This window comes from Branchiostoma floridae, chromosome 14 (genome assembly GCF_000003815.2).
Source record: "Branchiostoma floridae strain S238N-H82 chromosome 14, Bfl_VNyyK, whole genome shotgun sequence".
NCBI lineage: Eukaryota > Metazoa > Chordata > Leptocardii > Amphioxiformes > Branchiostomatidae > Branchiostoma > Branchiostoma floridae.
Genome location: NC_049992.1, coordinates 9,059,705 through 9,087,297, shown reverse-complemented (window position 1 = coordinate 9,087,297; position 27,593 = coordinate 9,059,705). Strand labels below are relative to the sequence as shown.

At 40.4% G+C, this 27,593-nt stretch overlaps 3 protein-coding genes across 3 annotated transcripts in view; 1 reads left to right on the top strand and 2 right to left on the bottom strand.

Moving 5' to 3' along the window:
* The window catches only part of LOC118430552, a 28,674-nt gene extending 13,139 nt beyond the window's left edge, over positions 1–15,535 (top strand). The window contains exons 14-29 of the mRNA XM_035841486.1: positions 3–95; positions 549–669; positions 1,496–1,640; positions 1,789–1,915; positions 2,229–2,301; positions 3,361–3,443; positions 3,882–4,138; positions 5,292–5,535; positions 5,824–5,903; positions 6,060–8,472; positions 8,687–8,747; positions 11,187–11,316; positions 11,610–11,673; positions 12,136–12,354; positions 12,986–13,057; positions 14,063–15,535. Coding sequence (XP_035697379.1) covers positions 3–95; positions 549–669; positions 1,496–1,640; positions 1,789–1,915; positions 2,229–2,301; positions 3,361–3,443; positions 3,882–4,138; positions 5,292–5,535; positions 5,824–5,903; positions 6,060–8,472; positions 8,687–8,747; positions 11,187–11,316; positions 11,610–11,673; positions 12,136–12,354; positions 12,986–13,057; positions 14,063–14,209 — 4,329 coding nt within the window. The 3' untranslated portion in view covers positions 14,210–15,535. The remainder of the gene's footprint in view (positions 1–2; positions 96–548; positions 670–1,495; positions 1,641–1,788; positions 1,916–2,228; positions 2,302–3,360; positions 3,444–3,881; positions 4,139–5,291; positions 5,536–5,823; positions 5,904–6,059; positions 8,473–8,686; positions 8,748–11,186; positions 11,317–11,609; positions 11,674–12,135; positions 12,355–12,985; positions 13,058–14,062) is intronic.
* Positions 15,536–16,143: 608 nt separating this feature from the next.
* Positions 16,144–22,583, bottom strand: LOC118431154. The gene is made up of 8 exons (XM_035842271.1): positions 22,156–22,583; positions 21,505–21,617; positions 19,389–19,918; positions 18,870–18,981; positions 17,913–18,173; positions 17,448–17,564; positions 16,732–16,905; positions 16,144–16,422 (listed from the first exon to the last, which is right to left on the bottom strand). Exons 1-8 carry the CDS (start codon positions 22,346–22,348, stop codon positions 16,348–16,350), a joined length of 1,575 nt encoding a protein of 524 aa, XP_035698164.1. The 5' UTR covers positions 22,349–22,583; the 3' UTR covers positions 16,144–16,347.
* Positions 22,584–23,656: 1,073 nt separating this feature from the next.
* Positions 23,657–25,857, bottom strand: LOC118430692. The gene is made up of 3 exons (XM_035841686.1): positions 25,391–25,857; positions 24,767–24,841; positions 23,657–23,988 (listed from the first exon to the last, which is right to left on the bottom strand). The coding sequence occupies exons 1-3, from the start codon at positions 25,481–25,483 to the stop codon at positions 23,683–23,685; spliced, it is 474 nt and encodes a 157-aa protein (XP_035697579.1). The 5' UTR covers positions 25,484–25,857; the 3' UTR covers positions 23,657–23,682.
* Positions 25,858–27,593: the final 1,736 nt, after the last annotated feature.

Below are 27,593 nucleotides of genomic sequence, written 5' to 3'. Positions count from 1 at the left end.
AGAGATGTGGGTTAAGAGACTTGTTCTACCTAGTGGAAGGACATCCATCTGATATGAGGGCACGACCGTCGAAGGAACAAATACAGTATTTTGAGGTGTGTGCAGATACTTGTGATAGAGTCTTAGCATCCTTGCAGGCCTTCTAGGAGCACAGGCATAAGTTTGTGTGGGGAGTACTGATTTTAATCACCAGACTAGGCTCGGTATTGTGGGTGGGAGATCACTTTTGGATGCTTCCCCAAAAAGAAGATCTTATAGAAGGCCTGCAAAGGAGGCAAATGAAGTCTTTTAAATGTTCTGTTACAACACTGCCTGTGCAGTAGAATATTCTAGAATGTTGTTGGACACCTGTAGGTTTTACATAAGTTGAATCTTTCATATTCCACTGTTCTGGAAAAAAGTCAAACCCAACAAGATAAATTTTAGAGGAGGATTTAGACTAAAGAAGAACATTACATTGTTCTCCACTCTTTGTCTTATTGCAGTTATTTTCAGTTAGCCAAAAGTTTACAACAAGTGTTATATTGTTCCCTCCTGTGATATTTTAGAACCAGCTGCTGAACCTAGAGATGACGGATGGTTTCCTGGTGAACAGGACCGGCACATGGCTGAAGACTGCACAGTGGCTGCTGCAGCTCACAGCCATGGCAGCTGACATGCACAACACAGGTAAAAAAGGGTCTCACACCAGGGCTCGAAATACTGGCTGCATGTGCACCTAGGTGCACCCAAAATTGGAACTGTGCACCCAATTTTTTTCAGTGGGTTCACAGGGTGCACCCAAATATTTTCTTAGGTTTATGTATGGAAAAATATCATGTATACTAGTATACATCATTCTTGACATCTAAGTGTTAGAAAGATAATAGAAATGTCTGTCTTTTTACTTGTTTAAGAATTTGGTAGCTTGTAACTGAGTTTTGTTACTAGGTTTTTTTTACATTCTACTTAAATTCAAGTGGTGCACCCAAAAAATTTTTGGTGCACCCAATTTTTTCAGCTGGGTGCACCAGTGCACCTAATCCCAAAAATGAATTTCGAGCCCTGCACACAGGTGCTTAAGAAACACCTGTGAGAAACCTGAGAAGCACTAACTAAAGTAAAGCATCTCTTGCTACATGTTAAACCGTGAAGCAGACTGCTAGTCACCTCTACTTTTGGGGCTTTGTTTGGTTTATCGCTTTGCATGTGAAAAAACAACTTTTAGGAGAGATTCAGGTGTTAGGAGATTGCATATTTCTTATAGCATATTGCTTTAAATCATGAATTGTTTGCAATGTTGTTTTTTTGCGGTGACTGCAAAGTCATAATGCTGAATTGTGTAAATATGTGTTTCCAATATAAACTGCTATACTACAGAATAATTTTGACTGCAAACTTTTAAACACAGCAAAAACTCCTCCTTCCTTCTTTAACAATGAACTTAAGTTCCTACAAAAAATAAATCAACTTACATTATTTAAAGAAGTCTAATTTGTTTTCCCTGCATTGTCAGGTACCAGTGGAGGACTGATAACCTATGCAGAGTACTCCACCAGAGCCAGTAGTAAGAACTTTGCTGCTCCTGAAGCCAGACCCAGGGCAGACTATCTTGGAGTCCACAGGTGGTCAGCTGACAAACTTGTAGACATAGTCTTCAGGTACTATTTCATACATTCTATTGTTAGCTTGGAAATAATATTAAATCTGTAACTGATGTAACTGCATGACAAATAGAAATAACAATCTTTTCAATACCAAGTGATATCTCTTTATAAAATGCATTTTGTGACTTTGCCATACTTGTAGGGAGTTCCACGATGAGACCAACTTCAGTGATGCAGCCAAAACTGACCTGCCGGACATTCCCCCCACCCAGAGGTCACGAGGGAGTCGACCTCTCCTGATCTTACATGACCTGGAGGTGTACAATAAGGTTTGTCACAGACCACAGTTACTTCTATATTCACATACCAGATCCTATATGCATTTGCACATGTTGCAATACATGAGCCAACATTTTTGTTACGTCAATTACTACTTGGCATGTTTTCCTAGTCAATTTTATGTTGGGTTATAGATTCTTTCGATTATGCAATTTTCATAAAATTGTGGTCCAGTCCAGAACGAAACAGGTAATGAATTGAAGATGGTTGATATATATAGTTTTTATAAAAGAATCTTGAGTACAATATATAATATCTGTTGTTGTTATCTGTATACCTATTATTGTTTTTCAATGGTTACAGAACAGTCAGAAGTTTAAGGACAGGGCCCTGGCAGAGTACCTCAACCAACAGGCTGGAAATAGGACAGTCAGAGGTACACAAAAGCCTTTATTATCTTATTTGCACATGTCATGTCAATACCTTCCTACATGTATGTATGTTTATACTTGCTATGATTAAATTATTGTGAAGGGACAAAGTAAGAGAAAAGATCAGAATAGGACCAGCAAGTGACAGACAAGAGCACCAAGGAGCACCATTTCAAGTCCAAGGCAAGTATTTCAGTTCAAAGGAGAGTATTTCAGCACCAGGGAAAGTATTTCAGCACCAGGGAAAGTATTTCAGCACCAGGGAAAGTATTCCAGCACCAGGGAAAGTATTTCAGCACCAGGGAAAGCATTTCAGCACCAGGGAAAGTATTTCAGCACCAGGGAAAGCATTTCAGCACCAGGGAAAGTATTTCAGCACCAGGGAAAGCATTTCAGCACCAGGGAAAGTATTTCAGCACCAATGAAAGCATTTCAGCACCAAGGAAAGTATTTCAGTACCAGAAAAAACATTTCAGTTCTAAGGAAAGCATTTTAGCACCAGGGAAAGCATTTCAGCACCAAGGAAAGCATTTCAGTAGCAGGGAAATCATTTCAGCACCAGGGAAAGCATTTCAGTAGCAGGGAAATCATTTCAGCACCAGGGAAAGCATTTCAGTAGCAGGGAAATCATTTCAGCACCAGGGAAAGCATTTCAGTAGCAAGAGAAGTATTTCAGCACCAGGGAAATCATTTCAGCACCAGAGAAAGAATTGCAACATTAGGGAAGTGTTCCGGCACCATAGAAAGTATTTCAGCACCAGGGAAATTACCTCAACACCATAGAAAGCAATTTAGCACTAGTTAAAGCATTTCAGCACCAGGAAAAGTATTCCAGCACCATGGAAAGCACTCCATACCATGGAAAGTACTTCAGCACCAGTGAAAGCATTTTAGGACCAGGGACAGCATTTCTGCAATGAGGGAATTATCTTGGTTCCAGTACCAAGGAAATTGTCCCAACACCAGGGGTAGTATTTTAACAACAAGGAAGGTATTTCAGGAAAAGAGGAGTGGTACTTTATTGGCAATCAATATTTTATTGTTTGTGTTCCATGACTGTACAGAGATAGTGGACACCATGCTTGGAGCCAGTGTGAGAGAACTGATTCACTTTGATGTCTTCTGCTACTGGCAGCTTTGGCTTCAGGTAAGGTTTAGCCAAAAATAGTGTCTTTTGCATTGCTTTTAAGAATTAATATGTCTTCAACTATTGTTACTGTAAGGGATTCTGTGCTTCAGAATATGATGTTGTTAGTCCACTTATGAGAAATAGTAAAGAATCTTCCATTGAATAAGAGTGAATCATAGTGTCAGTACTATACACTTATACAGTCTGTCCTTATGACAAACAATGCTAGACTGCCTGCCCATGTCATAATGCAGCGAACAGAAAAGAAAGTTTTCACAGTTTAAGTTTGCAATCAAAACAATTCACCATACTTTGGTATAAAAACACAGTATTTGCAGTGTCATCGTTTCACAGTAGAGAGGAAGCAAAACAAAACCGCCTCGAATACTTCAAGATTTACAGTAACTTGCTCATGTACATTTTCACCTAGACATACAGTATATGTTTTCACCTCAGGTCCATCTAGGCTGCCATGTGAAGAGGACAGAGACACCAGAAGAGACCCAGCGACTTGAGAACATGTACAGACAAAACCGCAACAATGCCGCGCCAAACGAAGCACTCTTCTTGGACAATTTTCTGAACCACAATGATGATGACAATGATGATGATGATGATGGTGACTATAGAGGTGGTGCTCCTCTCAGAGGGAGAGGCAGAGGGAGAAGAGCACAGGGAAGAGGCAGAGGAAATAATAGAAGAGCACCACAACTGTAAGTGATGTTTGTATTCAGGGCTTGAAATACTTTCTTCTGCATACCTGCACTGGTGCAGGTAACTTTGAAAATTACCTGCACCAGACAAATTTTACCTGCACCACTCTGAATTTAGGAAGTATTGATCATGCTAGAATATGTTCAGAAACTATTGCCATTATTTCTTTCTATTCTTCATAAGTGACAACAGTACAGTGCAGCCAGTAAAGTCCCCATCATGAAATATGACATATAAACCCAGTACATGGACCAGTGCAGGTTAGGTGCAGGTAGATACCAGAAATACCTGCACAGTTCCAATATTACCTGCACTATACTAACCTGCATATGCAGGTGGTATTTTGAGCCCTGGTATTGCATATGCGGAAAACTGCCTCATGGCATAACCCACCAAGTTTGTACTGAAGAGTTCAAGCTGCATTTCCAGACAGATTTAACTGACTCTTTCACACCGGGAAGGGTCCCTACTTGGATAAGTGCTCGAGCTGTGGCTTTCCTCAAACACAGGGCCTCCATTTATCCAAGGGACAGTCCTGTGATACAACCAATATATATAGCAACCTTTTACATTCCAAATACCGTACACAGTGCTGCACCAGGACTTAGGAGATTTGCACCTACTTTCAATGTGCCCAGTATTAGCATGTCATTTGCATATTCATTGAGCTGTGTCAAGAATAGATAGCTTGGCCGTACTCTACTTCATATTTGTTGATGAAGGTTAGACGTCCAGGTAGCAAGGTACACCAAATAGTATATCTAGTTGCTGGAGTAATTGCTTCCAAAAATAGTTTCATCAGGTTGGTAGAATAAAGGATATAGGAGAATTCTTGTACATATACTGATATAGCTACAGTAGCTATATCAGTATATGTACATATGGCGGCGAGAAGCAGAAATCCAGTCAGAAGCTCTGAGGAAGCTGTCTGATAGACACCGAAACGCAAGCAAGTAAATTTAACCTGGTTGTGTACAAGAATTCTCCTATATACTTGAGTAATTGCTATTTGGCGTACTACATGTATGTGTAAAATGCAAGCTGCCTCCTTTTTCCAGTGCACGCATGTTTTCAAATTTCTGTCTAGTATAATGATTGATACACCCAATTTCTTGAAATATGCTTAGGTAAATTATTTCGTTTCTCTCTTAGACCTCCCAACAACAGAAGAGTAGCTGGTTCCACTACTGTAGGCAGAAGGAAACCCTCACAAGGTAGACAACAGGACCGTTCCAATGTGGAAATGGGCAATGATCCACCGTTGCCTGACCTCACAGCAGACATTGGTGGTATGGTAAATGCAAGGATGGGAGGCGATGAAGGTAGAAGGCTAGGATCACTTTCCACTGACGATTTTGCACCAGACTCCCAAAATGAGGACCTCATGATACAACAGGTACAAGTGCTTCATAGAATTGCTGTAGTCTCATATTTTTGCTTTACTATATTTCATACATTAGCACCCAAATTTGTTCCTGTGCACCTACATTTTTAAGGTGCACTATCGCACCAGGTCCTATGCCCCACAAAAAGGAATTTAAAGCCATGTCTAAAGATACAACAGAATCTACTAAGTATGCAAATGTACATGTAAGTGCTTTTGCTATTTACTGATATTTGCCTAAATGCGTATCCATTCTTGATTACCATTGACAGTTTTGGCATTTATCTTTCTCATGTTAAGGCCCTGGAGCTGAGCAAAGCAGAGACCCTTCCAGCAACAGAAAAGTATGGTGATGCAGACAAGACAGAGGATGTTAACAGGTAATACTGCTCTTCTTTTTAGCTAATCTGTTCATTGTGAGTTTCATGTGGAGAAGAATTGTACATCTAATATTTGTGTGTTATTAAATTTAAGGACAGTTTAGTTTACCTTGGGAAACTGTTCTTCAACACATTGAAAATTTGTTCATTTCTTAGGGAGGAGGAAGATCAGCTAGCAGAAGCTCTTCGTTTGAGTCTGATGGAACATGAGAGACAGACATCCACCATGCAGGAGCACCGTATTGTTCCTGACAAACAGCAAGACTTCGAAAACACCTCTAACAACATGTCAACCGAGAGTCTAGATGAAACAGATCCCATAGAAATCATTGATTCACAGGAAGTAAATGAAACCGTCGCTGAAACTGAAGGTAGTGCTGGTAAAGACATTTCTCTGGAAGAGCCAATAGAAATCATTGACTCTCAGGACACTGTTGAGTCAGTTGTGGAAGAAAAGGACTATCCTATAGAAATCAGCGACGATTCGCAGAATACAGGTGCTAGCAACGAAGCTGTACAAGATGCCAGAGCGCTAGAGCTTACATCAAGCTCTTCAGACACCCAAGAAGAAGAGTTGTCGTCAAATGTTACTGAGAAAGAGAAACCAAATAAGACAAACAGTGAGAAAGCGCATTGTTCCATTGAACAAGTTATCAGTACAACCAATGGTTTCAATGTGGAAGACACCAGTACTCAAGAAAGTGCAATTAACAAAGAATCAGATGTGTCTGATTCAAGGCTGTTTGAAAAGTCCTTAGATTTAAGGAAATCTACTTGTGAAGGAGGAGCTAAACTGGAACAAATGCAGCAAAAGTCCAAAAACGACGTAGATGTACCATTTGGAATGCTCAAAGACACTACCACCCAAAGCCAAAATGGCCAAGATGCCATGCCTTTTGATTCAAACAGTGACAAAATGTTGAACAGTAGTGATGATAGAAGTCATACATGTAACAAGGAGAAAGAGGACTCAACTACTGAAAATGTGGAAATGGACCCTGACTTGGCCCTGGCCATCAGACTAAGCCAGGAAGAGGCAAAAATGGCCCAAAAACGATATGCAGAGGCATGTGTAGAAAAAAGAGTCACAAGAAGTAAGGCCAAAAGTAACGCTAGCCCTGCCGCTACCCATGCAGTAGATAAACCAAACATTTCCAAAGTAAAAAGAGAAGATGAGCCATGTTTGGAAAATGATACTGGTGTGGAGGAAGAGCTTGATCCGGACTTGGCATTAGCTCTCAAGTTAAGTAAAGACGAGTTCATAGCTTCTCAGAAACAGGATGAGGAGTTGATACGACAGAAAGCATCACAGGGCCAACAAAGCAACAACCACACAGTCACTAACACTAGTGTTAAGGATTCTGAGAAAGTTAGCAATAAAGGAAGACAAGGCAGAAATGCGAGTGGCCAGAACAATTCTGACATTTTGTCCTGTGCAATATCTACTGAACAAGTGCTACAAGACAAACCTTTCTCCTTTGTGGAAAACAGTGTTCAGGAAGAGGAATTTATTGAAGAAAACTTTGGTCAAGCTTTACAGCCAAGCAGACAAAAAAGCGACAGTCCGGAAGACAATGAAAATAAGCTGAAAGAACTAGCAGCCTCCCTAAGTGGGAACACTGGTACTCTAAACCGTAATGAGAGTTTACAAGATTTCCAGGATTTTGAATCTCAAATCGATGACACAGACCAGGATCTATGCCTTGCACTGAAGCTCAGTGAAAAGGAAAACAGTTCCACAGCTTCCATAGCAGGTAACTGTGGTGGAAAGAACCTACCTATGTCTCAAAAAGACAAAGACACTAAGCAAAATCTTCAAAAGGATTTTGAGCTCGCTGTGAGAGTGGCCTTCCAAGAGAAAGTCGACTGTGATCGCTCTTGCTCTAAGTTAAGTGAGATGGACACTTCCAGAGTAAAAGAGGAGAGAATGGATGAGCAATGCAGTCATGATAAAGACTTTGAGCTTGCAAAAAAGCTACAGGAAGATTTGAACTCAAAGTTAAGCGAGATGGATACCTCCCAAGTAAAAAAGGAGGAAATGAAAGAGCAATGCAGTAATGATAAAGACTTGGAACTTGCAAGGAAACTACAGGAAGATATGAACCAGGAAGCCTTACAACCTGAAAACAGCAAATCTACAGAAGCAGTGAAAGTCTTAGGAGGCGTAAAGTCATCCAACGCAAAGAGAAAACTCGATCTTCATTACGAGAAGGATCTTAAACTAGCTAGACAGCTAGAAGCGGAATTGAACGGAAAACCTGCAGAAGTGGTGAACTCTCCAAAAAGAATCAAAGTTGACGTTGATTATGAAAGGGACTTAGCATTAGCTAGGCAACTGGAGAAAGAGAAAAACTCTTCACAGACGCAATATGAGAAAGACTTGGAACTGGCTAGGAAACTCAGCGAGGAGTTGAATTCCAAAGGATCAGGCACTAGCAGTAACAGCAGTGCTGTCGGTAGTCCAAATTTGAAGAGAGGGTTAACTCCCAACAGTAGCTCCTCTGAAACCAGTGAAGGCCCTGCTGTGTTCAGAGAAAGGAGAAGAGAGAGGGCGAGGTCTGCACAACAGGTAAACAATATTATAAATATTCAATTTTTAGTTTAAAAGCCTTTGTTCATTTTATGAAATAGCTGTCAAACTGAATTTCAAGCATATGGAGATGTTTCCATTGACAAAGAAGTATATCATGAATGTTTGTCATATCTTTAAGTTTAACTTGCTACATGTAGTATGAAAATTATAGCTCCTGTATATACATGACATTGTGTACTTCCATACTCAGCTGGAAGACTATAGAAGGCTCCAAGCACAACACTACAGGACATCTTCAGTAGGAGCAACAGGTACAATGTGTTACTATAATAATGCATGCCTTCTATAAACACTATGATTCTACTCAGCTAGCTGGAAGGATATTGTATGGTTCTTTCATTCATCGCTTCGGGCATGTTGCCCAAGTTCAGTTCACCCTCTTTTTTCAGAGGTTTCGGTCACCTGTAGCATTCTATTTTAAGTTAATTATGTGATCATAGAAATCACAAATGCCATGTTCTTCCACAGTAAAGTGAATATAGTGAATTACATATGCTATCTGTTAATCATCATCATCGCGGGCTGTTTGCCCGGACCAAGTCCACCCTCCCCATAGGTTGACTGGAAGCCAGAAGTCCTCTGAGATACCCAGCTTGGTAAACAGTGATGGTAAAGTAGAGTCTTCACCCTCTGCTATAGCCAGAGAACTTAACTCCTTTTTTGGCCATGCAGCAGGCAAATTAGCTGCTATGATACAGAGATGCACGTCTCTCTTTCACCCTTTGCAGTTTCTGCAACACAGTAAGGTTATGTTTAGTTTCCAACCCATCTCTGAATCATTTGTCTTGAATGAACTCCTAACCATGAAAGTCAACAAAGCCAGTGGGCTGGATGGGCTAAACTGTCGCCTGCTTAGAGCAGCTGCTCCTGTCATTGCACCATCATTAACTTCCATTATGAATTTGTCCTTGTTAACCTCAGAATTTCCCACAGACTGGAAAAAAGCACGGATTGTGCCAATCTTCAAGGCTGGGGACAGAACGGAGGCGGGTAATTATAGACCGGTCAGTATCCTACCGGCAGTCTCTAAGATCCTTGAACGTGCAGTTCACATACAAGTTTATCAGTTTTTGACGGAAAATAACCTGCTGTCTGACAGACAATCTGGTTTCCGTCGGAAACATTCGACTGAAACTGCCCTACACCTTGTTACTGAGGAGTGGTATAAGGCAATTGACAATGGAAACATCACAGGTGCAATTTTTATTGACCTGTCCAAGGCCTTCGATACCATAGATCATAGTATCCTTATGCAAAAATTGTCAGCCTATGGTATAATTGGTCAGTCCGCTAAGTGGTTCCAGTCCTATCTGTCTGGGCGATCCCACTGCACTTCAGTCAATGGTCATACATCAGATTTTTGTACAGTTAATTATGGAGTCCCCCAGGGCTCTATACTAGGCCCTCTGTTATATCTAATTTATGTGAACGATATGCCCAACTGTGTATGTAAATGCCATATTGCTTTATATGCTGATGACACTATACTTTATGTTAGTCATCCTGACTTAGCAAGTGTTCAACTTGCTTTACAATCTGACCTAGACAGACTGTCAAACTGGTTTGTTGCCAATAGCCTATCAATAAATGCAAACAAATGCAAAGCAATGCTCATTGGAACCAACAAACGGCTCTTGAACACACACAAATTGTCCGTTCACATAAACAATGACATGTTGAACGTAGTCCCAGCATATAAGTATCTAGGTGTTACTGTGGATAAAGAACTTAAATGGGACATGCATGTAGAGACCGTGTTAAGCAAACTGAAGCGTGCACTTAACATGATGCGACAAGTCCGCCCACTTGTGACAAAGGCAGCACTCTTAACAATGTATGAAACCATTTTTCTACCTCACATTACCTATTGTTCCTCAGTGTGGGATGGAGCCAGTACAGTGCAAATCCAAAGACTGCAGAGGATGCAAAACAGAGTGGGTAAACTTATTCTGGGTGTTCAGTCCAGAACTCCAACTACTGTAGTGCACCATCTCCTTGGGTGGAAAGATATACAATCCATACACAAAATGCATAAGCTCCTGGTAGTGTACAAGTCGCTTAACAACATGCTACCAGCCCACATGGGTGAACTTTTTATGACATGCCGCGAAAACGCAGCTAGAGCTACCAGACAATCTTCAACCCTGAAGTTGATTGCGCCCCGTGTGAGCAGGGAGTGTGTGAGGAGGTCGTTAGCGGTGGCGGGTCCGGCAGTCTGGAACGTCATCCCAGAAGATGTACGGAATTCTCCCTCTTTGCGAGCCTTCCGACATGGATTAATTTCGAACTGCTAGCGGATATCGATATTATGAGTTTGAATTTGATATTATGATTGTATCTAGTGTAAATAACTGTATTAATGTCTATTTTGTTTATCTATTTATTTTCTCCCGTGACACCTCCCCTCAACTGGTCCTTAACTGGTCCCCTAGGAAGAACGGCCTACATGTTGGCCGATAGGGCTTATCAGTATAAATAAAGGTGAACTGAACTGAACTGAACTGAACTCTCCTTCCAGACTTCTCTGTCCCCCATAGCGTTCTTAAGGTCCTCGACCCGAAGCATGAATGCAATCATTCACCTTAGCTAGGTGATACATGTATATTGTGTATTGAATTAGAATATGTGATCTTATTAGAAGAATTTGAAAATCATTTGCTAACCCAGTCACCACTTGTTTCAACCTGCAGCAGCTGCCTCCAAATCAACGCCAGCATCAAGCCCTTGTCGTGTATCCCAGTATGCATCAGGGCCCCCTGCTGCTGAAACCTTCACCATGGATGATGATGATGATGATGACCTTCCTGACATCCCACCAGGGTAGGTAGAGAAAACTCCCTTAGATTCTGCTCTCTTGCACACATTTTAGTCCTCTGTACAAGAAAGCTATAATTATTATATAGCTTTAATGAAACTCCAATTAACTAAATTTGGAAACATTGAAACATAGATTTTCTTTTTGAAGACATTCTTGTCTTACATTATATAATGTTATCCTAAGCCCAGCAGCTCTAGATGTCCATTCAACACCTGTTGTGGTCAATGTTTTCCAGAATCAGGTTCACAATCACTTGATACATTTTCATGTCCTTTTTATGAAAACAAATGTCTAGGTTGCCACCACATGATGCCAACCCTGGTACTTCAAATGCCACATGGACACCACCAACACACCAAGTAAGCCACACGATTCAAAATTCAATGACTGTGTGTTCTGTAGAATCGTTCATTGTGTACCTGCCTTTTTTGGAAATCGAATCTTTATAAACGTTGATCACATTGTACAATCATTAGAAGCCATGTTCAGCAAAACAACTTGAGGTGACTTTGACTTCATAAAAGAATTATTGGTAAGTTCAATTTTACACATAACAGTATATGTAGTCATGACGCTTTTACTTTAGCGTCATGACTAAATCTACTGTAAACATTGAATGGTACTCATTTGGGAAGTGCTACAGGAAATTTGTGGTTTTCAGAATTTATATAGCATGGAGGCCCCCTAGATCTTAAAAAGCTACTAATTTTGTGATAGAACAAATCTTAGAGAAACAGTGAGATTTGTTGCTGTCAAATCTCAGACATGCGTAATTGTTGTAATGTTTGCACGCTTGTGTTTTATATCTTCACCCACTGCAGGGACCTTCTTCGAGCTCGGCATCTACATCCAGACCAAGCACAAGTGATAGAAGTGATACCCCTGCATGTAGTGGTACCCCTAGTACTTCTGATGGTGCCCAGGCCGGTACCCCCCGACAGAACACCACCACGTGCGGAGCCTGTGGTCAGCAGGGGCACAACCGGTCCAGCAGGCGGTGTCCTCGCTACTTCTGTGAGGAGGAAGTCAGGAGGAGACAGGTACTAAGTTTGCAAATTTTTGCCTGTTTAAGAAGATGTTCTTGCTTCTATCAAGACTTGGGCACTGGCAACTTAGAATTTAAAGTTCCTCTATATAGTTTTACATGTACATGGTGACTATGGAGCCATAGCTGCTTCTGTGAGGAGGAAGGTAGGAGGAGACAGGTACTACATTGTACATCAAAGAAAATCTGCTGATTGTTGCCTCTTTGAGAAAATATTCTTGCTTCTCTTAAGACTTGCTTCAAAAGTTAAGTCCTTTCACACTATACATGGTGCCTATTGAGGTACCGATCTCCATCATGATGACTTTATGCAATCATTACAGCAGGGCTCTGGTAGTGGTGTGTGCTTAACTCCCATACTCTTTCACAAATGCCAAGTTCTTAGCAGAGAAAGCAGTACATGTTCCATCTTAAGGTCTTTGGTATGAATTACCCAAGGATTGAACTCACAGCCTACCGATTGCAAGGAAAATCCTTTGTGGTTTTGAGAGTTATCCATCAAATAGATTCATTTCCCATTGACTTATACTTCTTAGTAATATGAATCTTTTCTTTTTCTGCATCTTTACTAATAACATTCACTTACAGTTTGTAAATGTATTTCATATCCTTGTCCACATGTTAAGGCACAAGCAGAAAGGAGACAGGCCAAGGCAGAGGCAGAGGAAAGGGACTTCAGGAGTAAGCTGGGCAGACTGGTGAGAAGTGTTTCTCCTTCATTGTGTTCCTCAAAGTAAGATGACTGTATCATGATACGAGGGGCGTGCAATTAGTAATGGTCCTGACCCATTTCCCATAGCAGGAGATTAATGAAACTTGGCACAGTTATTAGTCTTTCTCTTCATAGGAATCACCCAGAGTTATGCATTTCTCCCATCGTTTGATGCAGCTCTGGACACCGATTTTGTAGGACACCCCAGGTTGGTCCTCCAACTGATGCCTCATCAATGGCACAAGAGGGACGACCAGGTCTGGGAGCTGTTTCCACAGACTTCCAGCCACGTTTGAATTCAGGATGCCAGCGTTTTACAAGGTCATATGATGGGGCATCATCACCATAAGTTTCATTTATTTCATCAAAAGTCTTCTTTGGTGTGCGTCCTTTCAAATACAAAAACCGGATCACTGCGCGACACTCAACTGGTTCCATTTCACACCTGGTCCATTTCGCACCTGACTAAGTTCAAACACCAGTAAATCAGAAACCACAATTAGTTCAGAGCTGTCTTTTGCAACATAACCCATAGAGATATGAATTATTACACATACAAAATTTCATTTAGATCAGACAACTGGAAGTGGGTCAGGACCATTACTTATTGCACGCCCCTCGTATATTAACGGGTCACTCTGAATGTTCAAAACACTGAACATCTTAAAAAACTAAATAATTTTACACCTTGTATTTCATTTTCAACATGGCTAAATGTACAGCGACATCTTTTTCTCATCATAACTTAGAAGAGTTGACTCTAAACTACATGTAGCATTGCCCACACTCCTATTGTTTTCCATATTCAAACTGACCAAAAGTTTTTGCATTATTGTTTGATACATGTAGTTACAACTTTAAGTAAATTATGTTTTCTAATTGTCTTAAACGTCTTGTATTTTGCGTCAGCTGAAGATTCAATAACAGAAATTAGTATCGTCTCTTTAGTTTGTTCTTAAAGTGTACTATAACAATTGTTTGCATGTGGTAGGAGCGAGAGCGTGAGGAGTCGGCGCGTGTGCGCTCCCAGCTGAGACGACAGTTTGAGGAGATGGACAGAAGGATGCGGGAGAGAGAGGAGGATGCACAGGCCGTCATCCAACATCTGGACAAGGGCAGGAAGAAACGAAAGAAATAACCATCCATTATCTGGACAAGGGCAGGAAAAAATGAAGGAAATAACAGTCAATGTCTGTAGTCTACAAGTTGTTGGAAAAGTTGCAGGGAAATGTATCATACATGTAGCTTCATTATTTACAATATTATAGGCCATCATTCAACACTTGGACATGGGCAGGAAGAAAGGAAAGAAATTACAGTCAATGGAATCCACAAGTTGTAGGGAAAGTTGCAGCGAAACTTATCATACATGTAGCTTCATTATTTACAATTAAAGGCCATCATCCAACACTTGGACAAGGGCAGGAAGAAGTGCAAAGTACTAGTATAACAGATACTCAGATAGTCTTAAGCTCATTTTTAGTTTACAAATGTACGATGTAGGAAAACTTTACAAAGATTTGAGATTCAATTGTCAGAATTTGTCTCGTAGTTTTTCCTTTTTAGATTCATTCATTTAGATTTCCTTTTTTTTTAGATTCGTGAATAGTGATTCATATGTTCTAGGGCTTTTAACCATTCGTGCTAAACAATTTGTTCTTGATTTTAGCACATTATTGTGTTTTATTTGATTTGTGCTTTTAATCAGTTTCTTCTATCTGATACAGATGATGTAGAGTCTGCAGTTGTCTATTGATTCCAACTTTGATGTTGTACATTTACATTTGTATGTCAAATGTATCTCTTAACTTTTTATTTTCATTGATGCACATTGACCGTTTTAGTAGTCGCGTGTAGTTTAATTGTTATATTATGTTATGTTATACCTAAAGTTTAAACTTAGCTTTAGAGCCTCATGTTCCAAGCTCAAACTAGTGGTATTTCAGTTAAAAGTTCATTTTGTGAAATGGGGAACATGGGAACACTCCCTTTCTCAATGGACTAGTCCATAGGCCTATTGTCAGTATGTATGTATCAAGTGCCAAATATGGGTATAAGCAGCACACCATGACAACTCTGCACATTATGACAACTTTGCATAGTGTCAAGCATATTATTTGCAATATGGTGATAATTCTTAAGATGTAATGATTATTTTTCTAACAATCGTAATGTTGCATACTGTGCATAACAGTCTACACCTCATGTGTTAAGGGGTCTTCAGAGTTATCAAATAGATAGTAGACACCCCTTCTTAGTACATGTAATTTTAGCCAGTAACATTAACAAAGATATGATATGAAAGTTTATACAACAAAAATGATTTATTTTTGCACCAGATTATATATACCTGTACAATATAGCTAAATTGCCAAGCCATGTGTACAAGTATCTACTAACACAATCATGATCACATAAAGTATGATAATACTTTTGACCATCTTATTTTGTTATCAATATCATTAAAACAAGTGCTTTTAAAAAAGCTGGCATTTTGCCAATGTTTGCGTGTGTGAACGTTTTTTTCTAGTTATTAGAATGTCATATAAATAGAACAGAGTAACTAAACCTGATATTGGCGCATGGAGAGATTCACATATGTGCCTGAATCTAGATCTAGACGCCACCTGTTAAAATTTGCGTGAACTGCAGCAAATTTCACTACACTGCCTGTTTTTGAGTGAGCTCTGTTGCGGGGCATTTTTAAGTTTTTTTTTTTAATTTCTATTTCTATTCGGCAAAAAAACGAAGCGGCGAATCCGTTAACCAAAGAAATAAATTGGTGTGGCCAAATGGATGTAAAAATTAGTATTTTAATGGATGTAAAAAAGAAAAAAAAAAAAAATCTACCTCCCCGGATTCGAACCGGGTGCATTGGTTTAGATGGTTTAGAATGCGTAAACTTTAACCACTGCGCCAGTGCGAACATGTTGAAGAAATGCCTGTTTTAACAGGTATAGAAATGTTTGGCATGGATTGAACAGGTCCGTTCATCTCAACATCACTCCATCACAACGGCGACTACTATGGATAGAAGGCATTTTGCGACTGCAAGTCGCAAAATGCAAAAATAGATGTAAAATCCTAAACATGCAAGGTTTTATATGTAACGTTATTTAGCTGTGAACAAACTACGCCCAAAAGATATCAAATTTAGAAGGCTCCTCCAAAGCCTGTCCTGTAGATAATGCTCACGATTTCATTGTTTAATTCTAAAAGGAAATGTGATGGTGATAAGATATGTGGTTACTGGTACTACATATTTGTTATAATGTATCAATCTTCCAGAAGTTCCACTGCATAGATCCTTCCCACTTCAGATGGAGGGAGACTCCTTATGATGTCCTCCACCTGTCCCAGAGGAAACACAGATACAAAAATCATAAATTGAGACAATTCTGCTGGCACAAAGATAATGAAATCATTTCAATGCAAGAGTGTAGAAGTTATTGCAAACTGCCCTCCCAATGATGCAATTTACCAGCAATATCCATTGGCAAGTAGATATTTATATAGTAGAGTTTGTAACTTCTCATTTAACCTAGCATTTACTGTATCTTGTTGTGCTTTACCGGTGGTCATAGGCTCCTAGCCATGAGCTCCTTTTAAGGATGGAGGGTAAATATTATCTGGCAAAAAACTAACGCTATCTGACATTACCGTAGGGTTTTCTGCATGTCCGTCAACTGTATCTGCCCCCGTCTTGACCGGCGTCCTCCGCGCCCTGACCAAAGGCGCCCCCTGGCTGTTCAGGTCACTCACGACACGGGTGAGTAAGCTGATGAGATCCCGAAACTCCTCCCCCTCTACGTCTGCTTGTGTCAGATCGTGCACCTATGGTAGACGTGGGGTTTTGTTACGTTACACTATGAACCATTTACAAGTTAATTGCCTCTGGCTTATTGACACAGTGTTCTATACTTTGTTAAAAAGGTTTGTTCAATGAAACAAAATGGCGCTGCACTCAATCTTTAAACCTCAACAAACTTGAATTGAATATACGAAACATCACATATACTTTGTACTTGACATGTCAGGGGTTATCTTAAACGTGGATCGTTTAGCAGTGAAATTCAAACTCGAATGAATGGTACATTTGCGATTCGGAACCGTTACTACTTGTGTTTTGTCCAGCCAATGACTTCATATAACGATCTTAAATGTTCTTGGTCCAGCCGAAATGACAAATTTCGATTTCCATTCAAAGTGCTGAGGAAAACAGAAGACGGGCGAGGACGAAGGAAGTTCAATAATTTGTAGAACGCCTCTCGATAACATTATTTTTTGTCTTTCTCATAATCTCTGTATGATAAAGATTTATTATTTATTTCGTCGGAAAGAGAAGACAAAACCACTGCGAACATCTGAAGATGTACCTTTTTCATGTAATGCTCCAAACAGTGCTCCATATAGCACAGATCAGGAACCAGGTCCGGGTCTATCTGAATTAAAACTTCCGACAGGCGGAAGAAGCAGAATATGAACAGGTCCGGCTGGGGAAAATAAATAACAGGTTTCCATCAATCTCAAGGTTAGACATCTTTGCTATGTCCATTGCCAAATCTTGAGATAAAAACATAAAAATGTGTTAACCTATTGTAAGCAGAAAGTACATATCAAACGTTTAGAAAAATGAAACGTTTTCAGAGTATACTCAAATATATAGTTGTGAACATATATCTTCATAAAGCAGCGAATGAAGATTTTTATACATGCATGAAATAGATGATTGTACAAGGAGACAGCACTATATACATGTAATATTTGAGATATAGAGATGTATATAATATAAAGATGCGCAGATCGTAAGAAGAGAGACCATTCACCAGAAATGTTCTTACTTGCAAAATGACTGATCTGTTTGAAGTCGAACTGTCACTGTCCTCAAACATGATCTGTGCCATGGACTGTGACGTCATCCCCATAGCGGTGACGTACACCTCCTCTTTACCCAAGGCGCATGCGCGGTGTAACCGTCGGAGCGCCTCGGACGCGTCTTCGGCCAACCATCGTCTGACGGACTGAGGAACTTCCGGGAGGTCACAGCGTCTTCCTTCTTTCTTGGTGTGCGTGAGGTATTTCAACGCGAAATATTGACGAGACTAAGTGTTAAGACGAGATAAAATTCTTAAATCATGGAAAAATTACTTCATTTTTTAAGGCACAGCATGGCATTTCATTAAATTGATGTTGGAAATTACCTGAACAATATCAATTTTCTTATTATTGTAAGTCAAGCAAAGCCAAAATACCATCCCCTACATTGCAATCATACATGGTTTCTAACATTAGTTATGGTAAGCATTCTTTTACATTTTCATAAAAGCCAGATGTGTTATGCTTAGGTCACATTTCCTACTTGGGGCCCGGCCAGACTGTTCGTTGAAACGAAAAATACACTTTTGTATCTAGAAACATGCAAACATTGTGCTCATGATTAATCATTTTTACGTTTTACGTCTTTTGTTCTCTTCTATATCCTACTTTTTACTTTTTCAAAATTCTTTTACATACTGCCCTCGTGTATGCAATATCGTTGGATTTCGCAAAGCTAAAGGGGTTTAAATATCCTTAGATACAAGAACACGCCTGTTGACTTAGTCTCCAAGCAGACCCAACGGTGCCTTAGAAATAGTATCAAAGCTGGCCATGGACTTAGTATAGCGGCACCAGGTGCCCGTTTGACTCCCTTAGCCGGCTATCTCCCTTTGGCCGGCTATACTCTTTGCCAGCTTTGATATATTATCTCTAAGGTACCGATGGGTCTGCTTGGAGACTATGTTGACTTACAGACGTACCTGCTGCCCGTCTACCACATCTTCCCCAGGGGAGGCCAGGTACATCTGTATTGTGGCGAGACTGCTGAACGCTACTGTTGGTGTCATGTTGGCGCAGTCGCCGTAACCGGGTCTGTATATAGTAGAGAGAAATTTTAAGTCAACTGTCTATAACTGCAGCTTCCACGCATATCTTCTGACATAACCGTTGATAAATGGTGAGTATTATCTATAAGTGTATGTTTAAGCCAAGTGCACTGCGTATTGTTTGATACTTGTGATTATCTCATGATGATGATATGTTCCCAAGAGAGACTTGATTCAATCTGTTTTCTACTGGGCTGGTGAAATGATGCCATACCTTTATGACAACCCTTATCATGTCGTGCAAATATAGTTATCATGGTATTCTGGTAAGTAGCTGTTGCTCCCCAGCCAACAATGTATCGCCGGTACAATAGGTAGAAATGTTTAGTACACAAAAGCATGTTTGCATCTGTGTTTACAGCAAAGAAAATACTTTTTACTATGCAACGTTACCTCATTAAAGAGAGCATCGCCTCGCACAGAGGACGGCAGTACTGAACGCTGCCTTCCACCGGGAACTCAGACGTCATGCCTTCGGTCCAGTTCTCGTCAACTCCGCGCAGAAAACAAGCCAAGAAGTACGTAAAGAATCCGTTACCAAGCTCAGTATGCGATAGAGATTTTTCCTCACCCGTGCAAGAAGCCAACACACAGACTTTCAGCCCACTTGCCTCCGCTTCAGTTATTAAGCGTTCAGCAAACAGTCCTGCATAACAGCAGTCGAGGACAAGTATTATGTACCCTGTGCATTTTTCAACAGCCTTAATGATGTCTATAGGGGTTATCACAGTGTTTATAGTACGTCTGAAGTCGGCCGGTGCTAGGAAGAGTCTGTCGCCATGTTTGGTCAGCATACAATGTCCAGAGAAGTAGAAAACAAGGACACCGTTTTCTCCAACTTTGGCAGAGTCGTTACAGAGAGATGTCTTGATGGCGCCGGATGTTGCATGTTCGGTACGGCTGTTCAAAACGGTGACGTGTTTCTAATAGGGGGAAATAGAATAGCATGAAGTGTGTTTGACATTTGCTGATTGTCTGAGTACATCAAAAGTCAAAGTTTACATATCGATACATACCCTATTCAAAGTTGAAAATTATCAAGTGAACAAATTACAGGTATACATGCGTACGTCTTGTAACGGGAATGGATGTAGAGAAACGGACATTCTTCCACTGGCCTAAAATGATAATAGAGTGCCAGAGTGCGGCGAAGCTTATGAATGATATAAACCTCGCTAAAGATGGGTGTTGTGTTAAAGTCGATTATCGGGAAAGGTTGCGTACAATATGGTGTAGAATCCTAACGCTGCGTGTACTTATTACCTCCATGAAATGTCATGGAGGTTATATTTTACCCTGCGTTTGTGTGTCTGTCTGTCTGTCTGTGTGTTTGTGTGTGTGTGTGTAAACAAGATAACTCAAGAACGGCTGGGTGGATTGGTTTCATACTTGGTGTGTTGGTAGTGTGTGATGAAAGCTAAAAATGATTAGATTTTGGGCCCCCTAGCGGCTCCCCTTGGTACTGCAGCGCAACTTCCGGTTTTGCCATCTCAATGTTCTGAACATGCTATGGTCACGATTTTTGAGTGTTAGATAGCTCTTGTGCTCAGGAAGAAATGACATAAGTTTGGGCCCCCTAGCGTCTAGTTTTGGGATAGCAGGGGCATTTTTGTCAAAAACTTCTGAAGAGGATAACTCAAGAAGGGAACAACGGATTGTCATGATTTTTGGTATGTAGGTACCTTAGACAATGTTGTACACGATAAAATACTAATTATGCAAAATAGGAATACATTTGCATAATTAATGAGAATACTCTATAATAGCAGTTTTTTCAATGTATCTCTTGTTTCAGACATGCTATGGTCTTGACATTTAGGTGGTAGGTAGATTTTAGTGCCATGACAAATTGGATCAAGTTTCAGCCCCCTAACATTTAATTGTGGAACTGCAGGGGCATTTTTGTCAAAACATTCCAAAGAGGATAACTGCAGAAAGGAACGACGGATTGGCATCATTTTAGGCATGCAGGTAGCTTGGGCAAAGGTGTTCATAATGATATGCATTTTATGCAAATAAGGACTTAATTTGCATAATTAATGAGGAAATTGTATAATTCCATTGTTTGCAATAACTGGTCTTCGATAAATGTAATTATAATCGGTGGAACATATGCAGATAACAAATATGCAAATGATGAACTTATTTGCATAAGTTATGCAAAAATTGCAAAACAACTTAATGATTAATGATCTGAATTGGGAATTTTACTTGTGACATGTGTAAAGTACGTTATTCAATGATGAACAACACCATGCAGAAATCATGTAAATGTTAAATCATTTGCATGAAATTAACAAAAGCTCTAAATATTCATGGAGGTATGAGGTCGCCGAACTCTAGTCTATTTATAATTACTTCTTTCTGTATTCTTTTACCAGGGTAAGCTCACATCAGTGACTAGCACTGCTTTTCAGGGAGGCCATGGGTACACATACAAATAACACATACAATACAATATTCACAGAGCACAGCATATCGTCAAGCACACAAAAAACATGGTACTTACTTTGGGAATCTGGAATGTTCCTGTTAGAATACTACTGATGATGGCAGCATCTCCGTCAGCGGTGGACCCTAAGTCCGTCACCCCAGCCTCCGGACATAGCTGTCTCCCAACTCCTGCAGAACACCCACAGGAGGGGGATTGAAAGAAGGGAAGGGGGACCGGAGAGAGGGAAGAAGGGGCCGAAGGATGAGAATGAATGAATGAATGAACGAACAAGCAAGCAAGCAAATGAATGAATGCCGCCTCAACGTACTTCACTGTAGCAACATGAGATAGCATTTCTATTGAGTCTAGCGATAGTTTGTCGTTCTTTAATAAAAGTTTTTGATGCATTGTAACAGTTAAGTAAGTGTGTGCCGTCTTGTCTCTTCCCCAGCTTAACCATCAGCGGTTCTTGCTATGCAAACTGTGACTGTCCTTGGAAGCAGTGGAAAAACCGTTGTTTGTTATGTCTACTTTCACATCCTGTGAAATGTTAAGACAATACGCCCGAATCAGTGTTGCAAGGTCAGGCGATTTGAAAACATGTATGACATGTATCATACACACGACATTTGCACCAATTTTACTGTGTGTTGCGTTGTACTGTGTTATGTACTGTTGTGTGTGTTTTGTTGTGTTCTGTTCTGTTCTGTTCCAGTGTTAACATACCTGCGACTACAGCGTAGCTCGTACGAGGGTTGAATCGGACGGTTCCCTGGGCCTCAGCGGCACAAGGAGAGCTAAGGTACCGGGACAGCACCGCTGATCCATCCGTAGTACCCTCCGTGTGTTTCCGTTGCAGTGAAGGGTCATTTTTTCCCTGGAAGGTTTCTGACACCACACTTTTCTCTACAGCCGCCATTGGAGTTACTTTTAAGGAAGTTAAGTAACCCGGAAGTGAAGCGTCAGGGTAGGATGTGGGATTATGTTACGGTCTTCTGAATGAGTCCACATTCTTCAAGCAGAGGTGTTTTTTTTTTCGGAGGGAAGTGATAGTAATAGTGGTCACGATTTGTCCTGATTTAGAACGTTAACGTTTTCCAAAAATGTTCGTTATCGGCTGTAGCTTAAACTAGAGATATCATATTAAACGTCTGCTCAGCCGACCTCACTCACTATATATATATATACGGTGTGTGACCTTAGCAAAGGGACCTGCGTCTGCCTTAGGTACTGGGGGCTAACTGCAGCTAGCCTACATGGCCGGGTAAGGGATCACTGTCACAGCAACACAAAACTGTGATAAACCTTATTTGTACCGAAATACTGAAAAAAAAAGTTATGAATTTAATGATAATTCAATCGGGGCAGTATTAACGTGATACTTTTGATATATTGCATCGCAACAAATGTGTTCACGAAATAATGAACAAATACCTATACCCAAAGTTAGTCTCATAGCATATAGAGGATCAACGTTTTATCCGACTTCTTAATCAGTTCACATTGGTTTAGTGAGTTTTTACAAACGCCCGTTGCGTCATTCACAAGTGGAATGCTGTAAAAAAAAAGTCGGCTGCTTCTTCATTCATTGATACATAGTCTATTGGAAAATAGCAGCCTCTTAGGACCCCTTTAGGACCCCTTTAACGTTAACTAAACATTAGCGCATGCAAATCGAATAACTTTATCATATCTATAAGAGATAATAAAGAAGATAATGCTACGATTATGACATGACATGATATGATATGATACGATATGATATAATATAATATGATTAAACAAGATATCATATCATAGGAAGAAATTAAATTGTGTGTATGTAGTTTAAATTTTTGTCATAAATATGATATGATATGATAAAACAAGATAGCATATGATATGATACATATGATATTACATAGAAATCCCTGAGTCAACATGGGTTTGTTCGCAAAGTAAAAATTGTAACGTCAAGCGGCAGACTTTCTCAACATATCGATATCAGTTGATCAGTTAATTAAACATATATAAATCGATAAATATCAAACGTTACCTTATAGTAAAAGTGGGGAATTGTGTATATACATTAACATAACATGAGCGAAGATACAATAAGTTATATTATCATATAACAGGCAGTTTAAAGGCAGTACGGCAATGTGAAAATTGTCAGTTTTACCACTGGCAACGATGACCACCTACCTACCACACACTTCTGACATCTCCCCATGCTTCAAAACAGCGAACCAAATATATTAAAGAATTCAATGTTCAGATGACTTTCTTGTTTGATCCGTTGCTAATACTTCTTTTGATAGGTTTCTTATCATTAGATACGTCTAAGCTCTTTCCCTTATCCGAGGTCACTTTCTTCACGGCTCTAGAAGCGACGTTATTCGTGCTGGTTGCCCCGGAGGATCGACGTGAATGGGCGGCCTTGGATGACTTTGAGCCCGCCGACTTGGCGCGACTGCCCCGGCAGAAGATCAGGAACGCGCTCAGGAGGAACACCGTCAGCAGAACAACAAAATGGATGGGTACTTGGACACTTTGACGTGGAAGGATATCAACGTTGACCTGTGGATAAAAAAATCATTAGATCAGAGTTGAAAATAGGCATGTCTATTCTCTCTCATTGCAAACCAATTCTTTATCGAATAGCAATTATAGTAACCAGGCTCCTGGCTACTCCTTGGCGTTTAATGTTGCCAAATCTTTGTTGATCGCGCATTTGTCGTTGTCTTCTTACTATCACATTGTTTAAAAAGCCCATCTATGTACCCCCTTACGCAGCCATTGGTATCGAATGTGCGCATTATACAATCATCATGAAGTTAAGTGGTAAATTCATAGATATCAACAACCAAATCCCCCTCGCCTGCAAGCGATGCGATAGCCAACCTCTGGACCTTCCGACGAATTCGCTCGCGACCGCTGGATCGACAGTTAGTTGGGATCCATCTTATGACCAATTGTAGCTCCAGCTCACTATTCTGATCTGATTATGACTCTCCCAATTTTAATTCTCGAACGTCATAGTCAGCTGGCTCAGATGGCTTTTGAACGGCAACCTTGCCGACCAACTCCCAACCACTGGCTGATGATCGTGCTCGCGACTAACTCCCAACCATGGTGTGGAGAAGTTCGGGGACCAGTGGTTGCCTATGTGTACTGGTTCCTTTTTTTCAACCTCCTTGGGTTACATTTGTACAGATTGCTATGCAATGTTACAATTGTTACCCCTTAAATGTCTTAAGCTTCGTCTTCTTATGTGTGACAGGGACTTATGATCAGTGAAGAAACAGGCTAGCACCGCCATTCGGAGAAATCAGTGGTTGAAGAAAATATATCTCACCTTACTCATCTCGTAACCTTTGGGGAATGTTGGCGCAGCAGCATCGACGATGGGACCAGCCCTCGCCGTTTCTGTCTAGAAAACATGAACTAAAAGATTTGAATTCCTCGAAATGTAACGGCAAGTGATGTATTGTACATGTATCTATAAGGTACAGTTGCCTTCAGTTGCTACATCTCACTCACAACGCATTCTTATTTCGAGGCGTCGGCGTCTCTTAAACCAAGGAGGTTAAAAAATCATTTTGCTATCTTTCGACTTTACGTCTTTTGTCTGCCACCAATGTCGTTGGCCGTTCACGAAACGGAAAATTCCGACGGTGCAACCGAAGATAGAGACAGGGGTTCGTTCGTTTAAAACTAACAATGCGCTGCAAAAAATGGTTGATTGAAAAAATAACACATATAGCACAAGGTCGGAAGCATGATAGAATTTCAACTCAGGACCCCTGGCTTCCGGCCAAACACCCTTCAGGTACAACACCCCACCCCGCAGAAACGTTGAAAAAATCTGACACTATCCAACATTAATCATATATGGGAACTACATGGTATATCACCCATTACGAAAGAAATGCTGTATCTCTTCTGATAATTTCGCAGACGCGAGGAACTCATACCGTACCTTTGTTAACACTGTGTCTGTCTTGAGTTCCTCGGCACACAGCATACTCCGACGCCAGATGGGTTTCTTTTTCGCCGATCCTCTTTTGCCCATGGCTCTTGTTAATACCTTATCTGAACGCCAGTCCACCTCCAATCGTGTTCAGAACAAGGAAGACTAGTACTTATAGATGAAGATACAAAGGCAACGTTTGCGATAAGGGGAACAACTCTCCAGAGCTCTCTTCGGTTTGTATGACTCTAGGCCTGCGGTTGTTTATTCCAAATGAAGACATTCTTCCGACGCTTACATTTTGCCCAAATTAGTCCGTGCCACCCCCCACTGCACATATAACTGACCTGTATTAAGGTTACGACCTTGTCATACATCACAAGTTCAATCTATCATGCAGTCACTGGTCAGTTCATTTTGGAATTGTGCAAAACGGGTTTGATTTGTGATATGAGAAACGTTTTTTTTTCCGAATGACCTACACTTCTTGCAATGCCTCTCCTGCTTTCTGTGGATCTACATCCCATGTACGCGAATACATGAAGAAAGAGAACAATAGTACCCAAAAATATCAGCGTGCCTTTAGGCTTTCTCTCTCTTCCTGCACTTGCTTCTGATACATTTCATTATTTACTGTTTGTGCTTTGAATAGACAAATAAACACACTTCTCAGAGTACGATACGTGTACGTAGGTTCGAAATACACTCCTACGGCCTAAACTATGACCAGCAACGCACACTACCGTAGCATAACAGAGATCCTACACAAGTCGGTGAGGGGGTTATCTGCAGTGCAGGGGGCAAAAGTTGATCCGTGCCCGGGTGAGGAGTTTACAGAGACCTCCGGTCATTAGAGCAGCCAGGTTGTATATGGAAGTGATTGACAGTGCGTCATCCATCTTGGTCATCGTCGATGATGCTTACGGGCAATGGCCCGCTTGCTGGCTCCAATATAGCTCCAAAATAACAATGATAAATGCTGTGTAAACCTTTCAGCTGACACTAGCAGATTTTTGTGAGAATAGTATTAATTGTTAACCCGAGTTAGGTCCCTGTGACGCATTCAATACATCCCTATCGACCTTGCATGCCCCGACCACTATCCAACCAAGGTCAGCGTTGGTGGTAGCATAGACTGATCCAGCCTGTTCTAGCTCCAGTGCCCTTTTCTGATTGCATCTATGAAGAATATAATCTTTTTAATTCATTTATTTGCAAATCAATACTCGTAGGCTAATTGCAAGGGCACAGTAAAAAGTAACAAGTGTCTATTCTTTACAGCTATCTATATGCATGATTCTACATTCTTTACTGGGAGGTTTGACGAAAAGTCCCACGTCTTCAATGATTAGTGGGTTCTGTGATTGTAACAGGAATGTAGTTTTTGGAGGTCTACTAGCTGGTGAAAAGTTGGAAATATTGTTTTGATTGTGTCAAAAAGGTTGTTTCTTTTATCCTCATAATGGGGACAGTTACGTATGAAATGTATTTAATCTTATATGACTTTCTCGAGTTTCAATTGTAAAATCAGTAGTAGGCAGTTTCGCCGAGCAACTCCCAACCACATGCGACCTTGGCACGATAAACCATACATGGTATGAAAAGGGGCATGGTCAGGTGTGCCTGTCCTCTAAGTCTAACCTGCTATATAGAAATACATGTTACTGAAATATCAACAGGTAGCTCTGAACGTTGTCAAGTAAAAAGGCAATCGTATATTTCTTGTACTAGTCATGGCAAGGTGGCACTAGTGAAGTATAACTCATAACGTACTAAAACAACCGACAGAAATCTTTCACAAACTTCGTTACGACATATACTAAATATGCTTTTGCGAGAAGTATCTGAAACATCTTAGAGAAATGAAGTTAAGACAGCTCGCCTACATGTAAATCATTGCTGCTGCTACGTACGTATACGTATAAAATCCCTGCATCCATATTCACTTCATAACTATAGGTCCCGTATAGCTACTGCAATGACATTATGATAGCAGGCATGATGACGATCGTGATGATGATACTGTTACTGTCATCTTAAAATCACTTTCATACGTAAAACCTACTCATGATCAAATACAATTTCAATTTTCTCTTAATTTCTACAACTGGATATTAAAAAAACGGAGATTTACTTCCGGACATTTCGAGTGATATCTATCACAGCGTCAATAGAATTATATTGTCTACCTGGATGTCTAACCTTCCTAAAC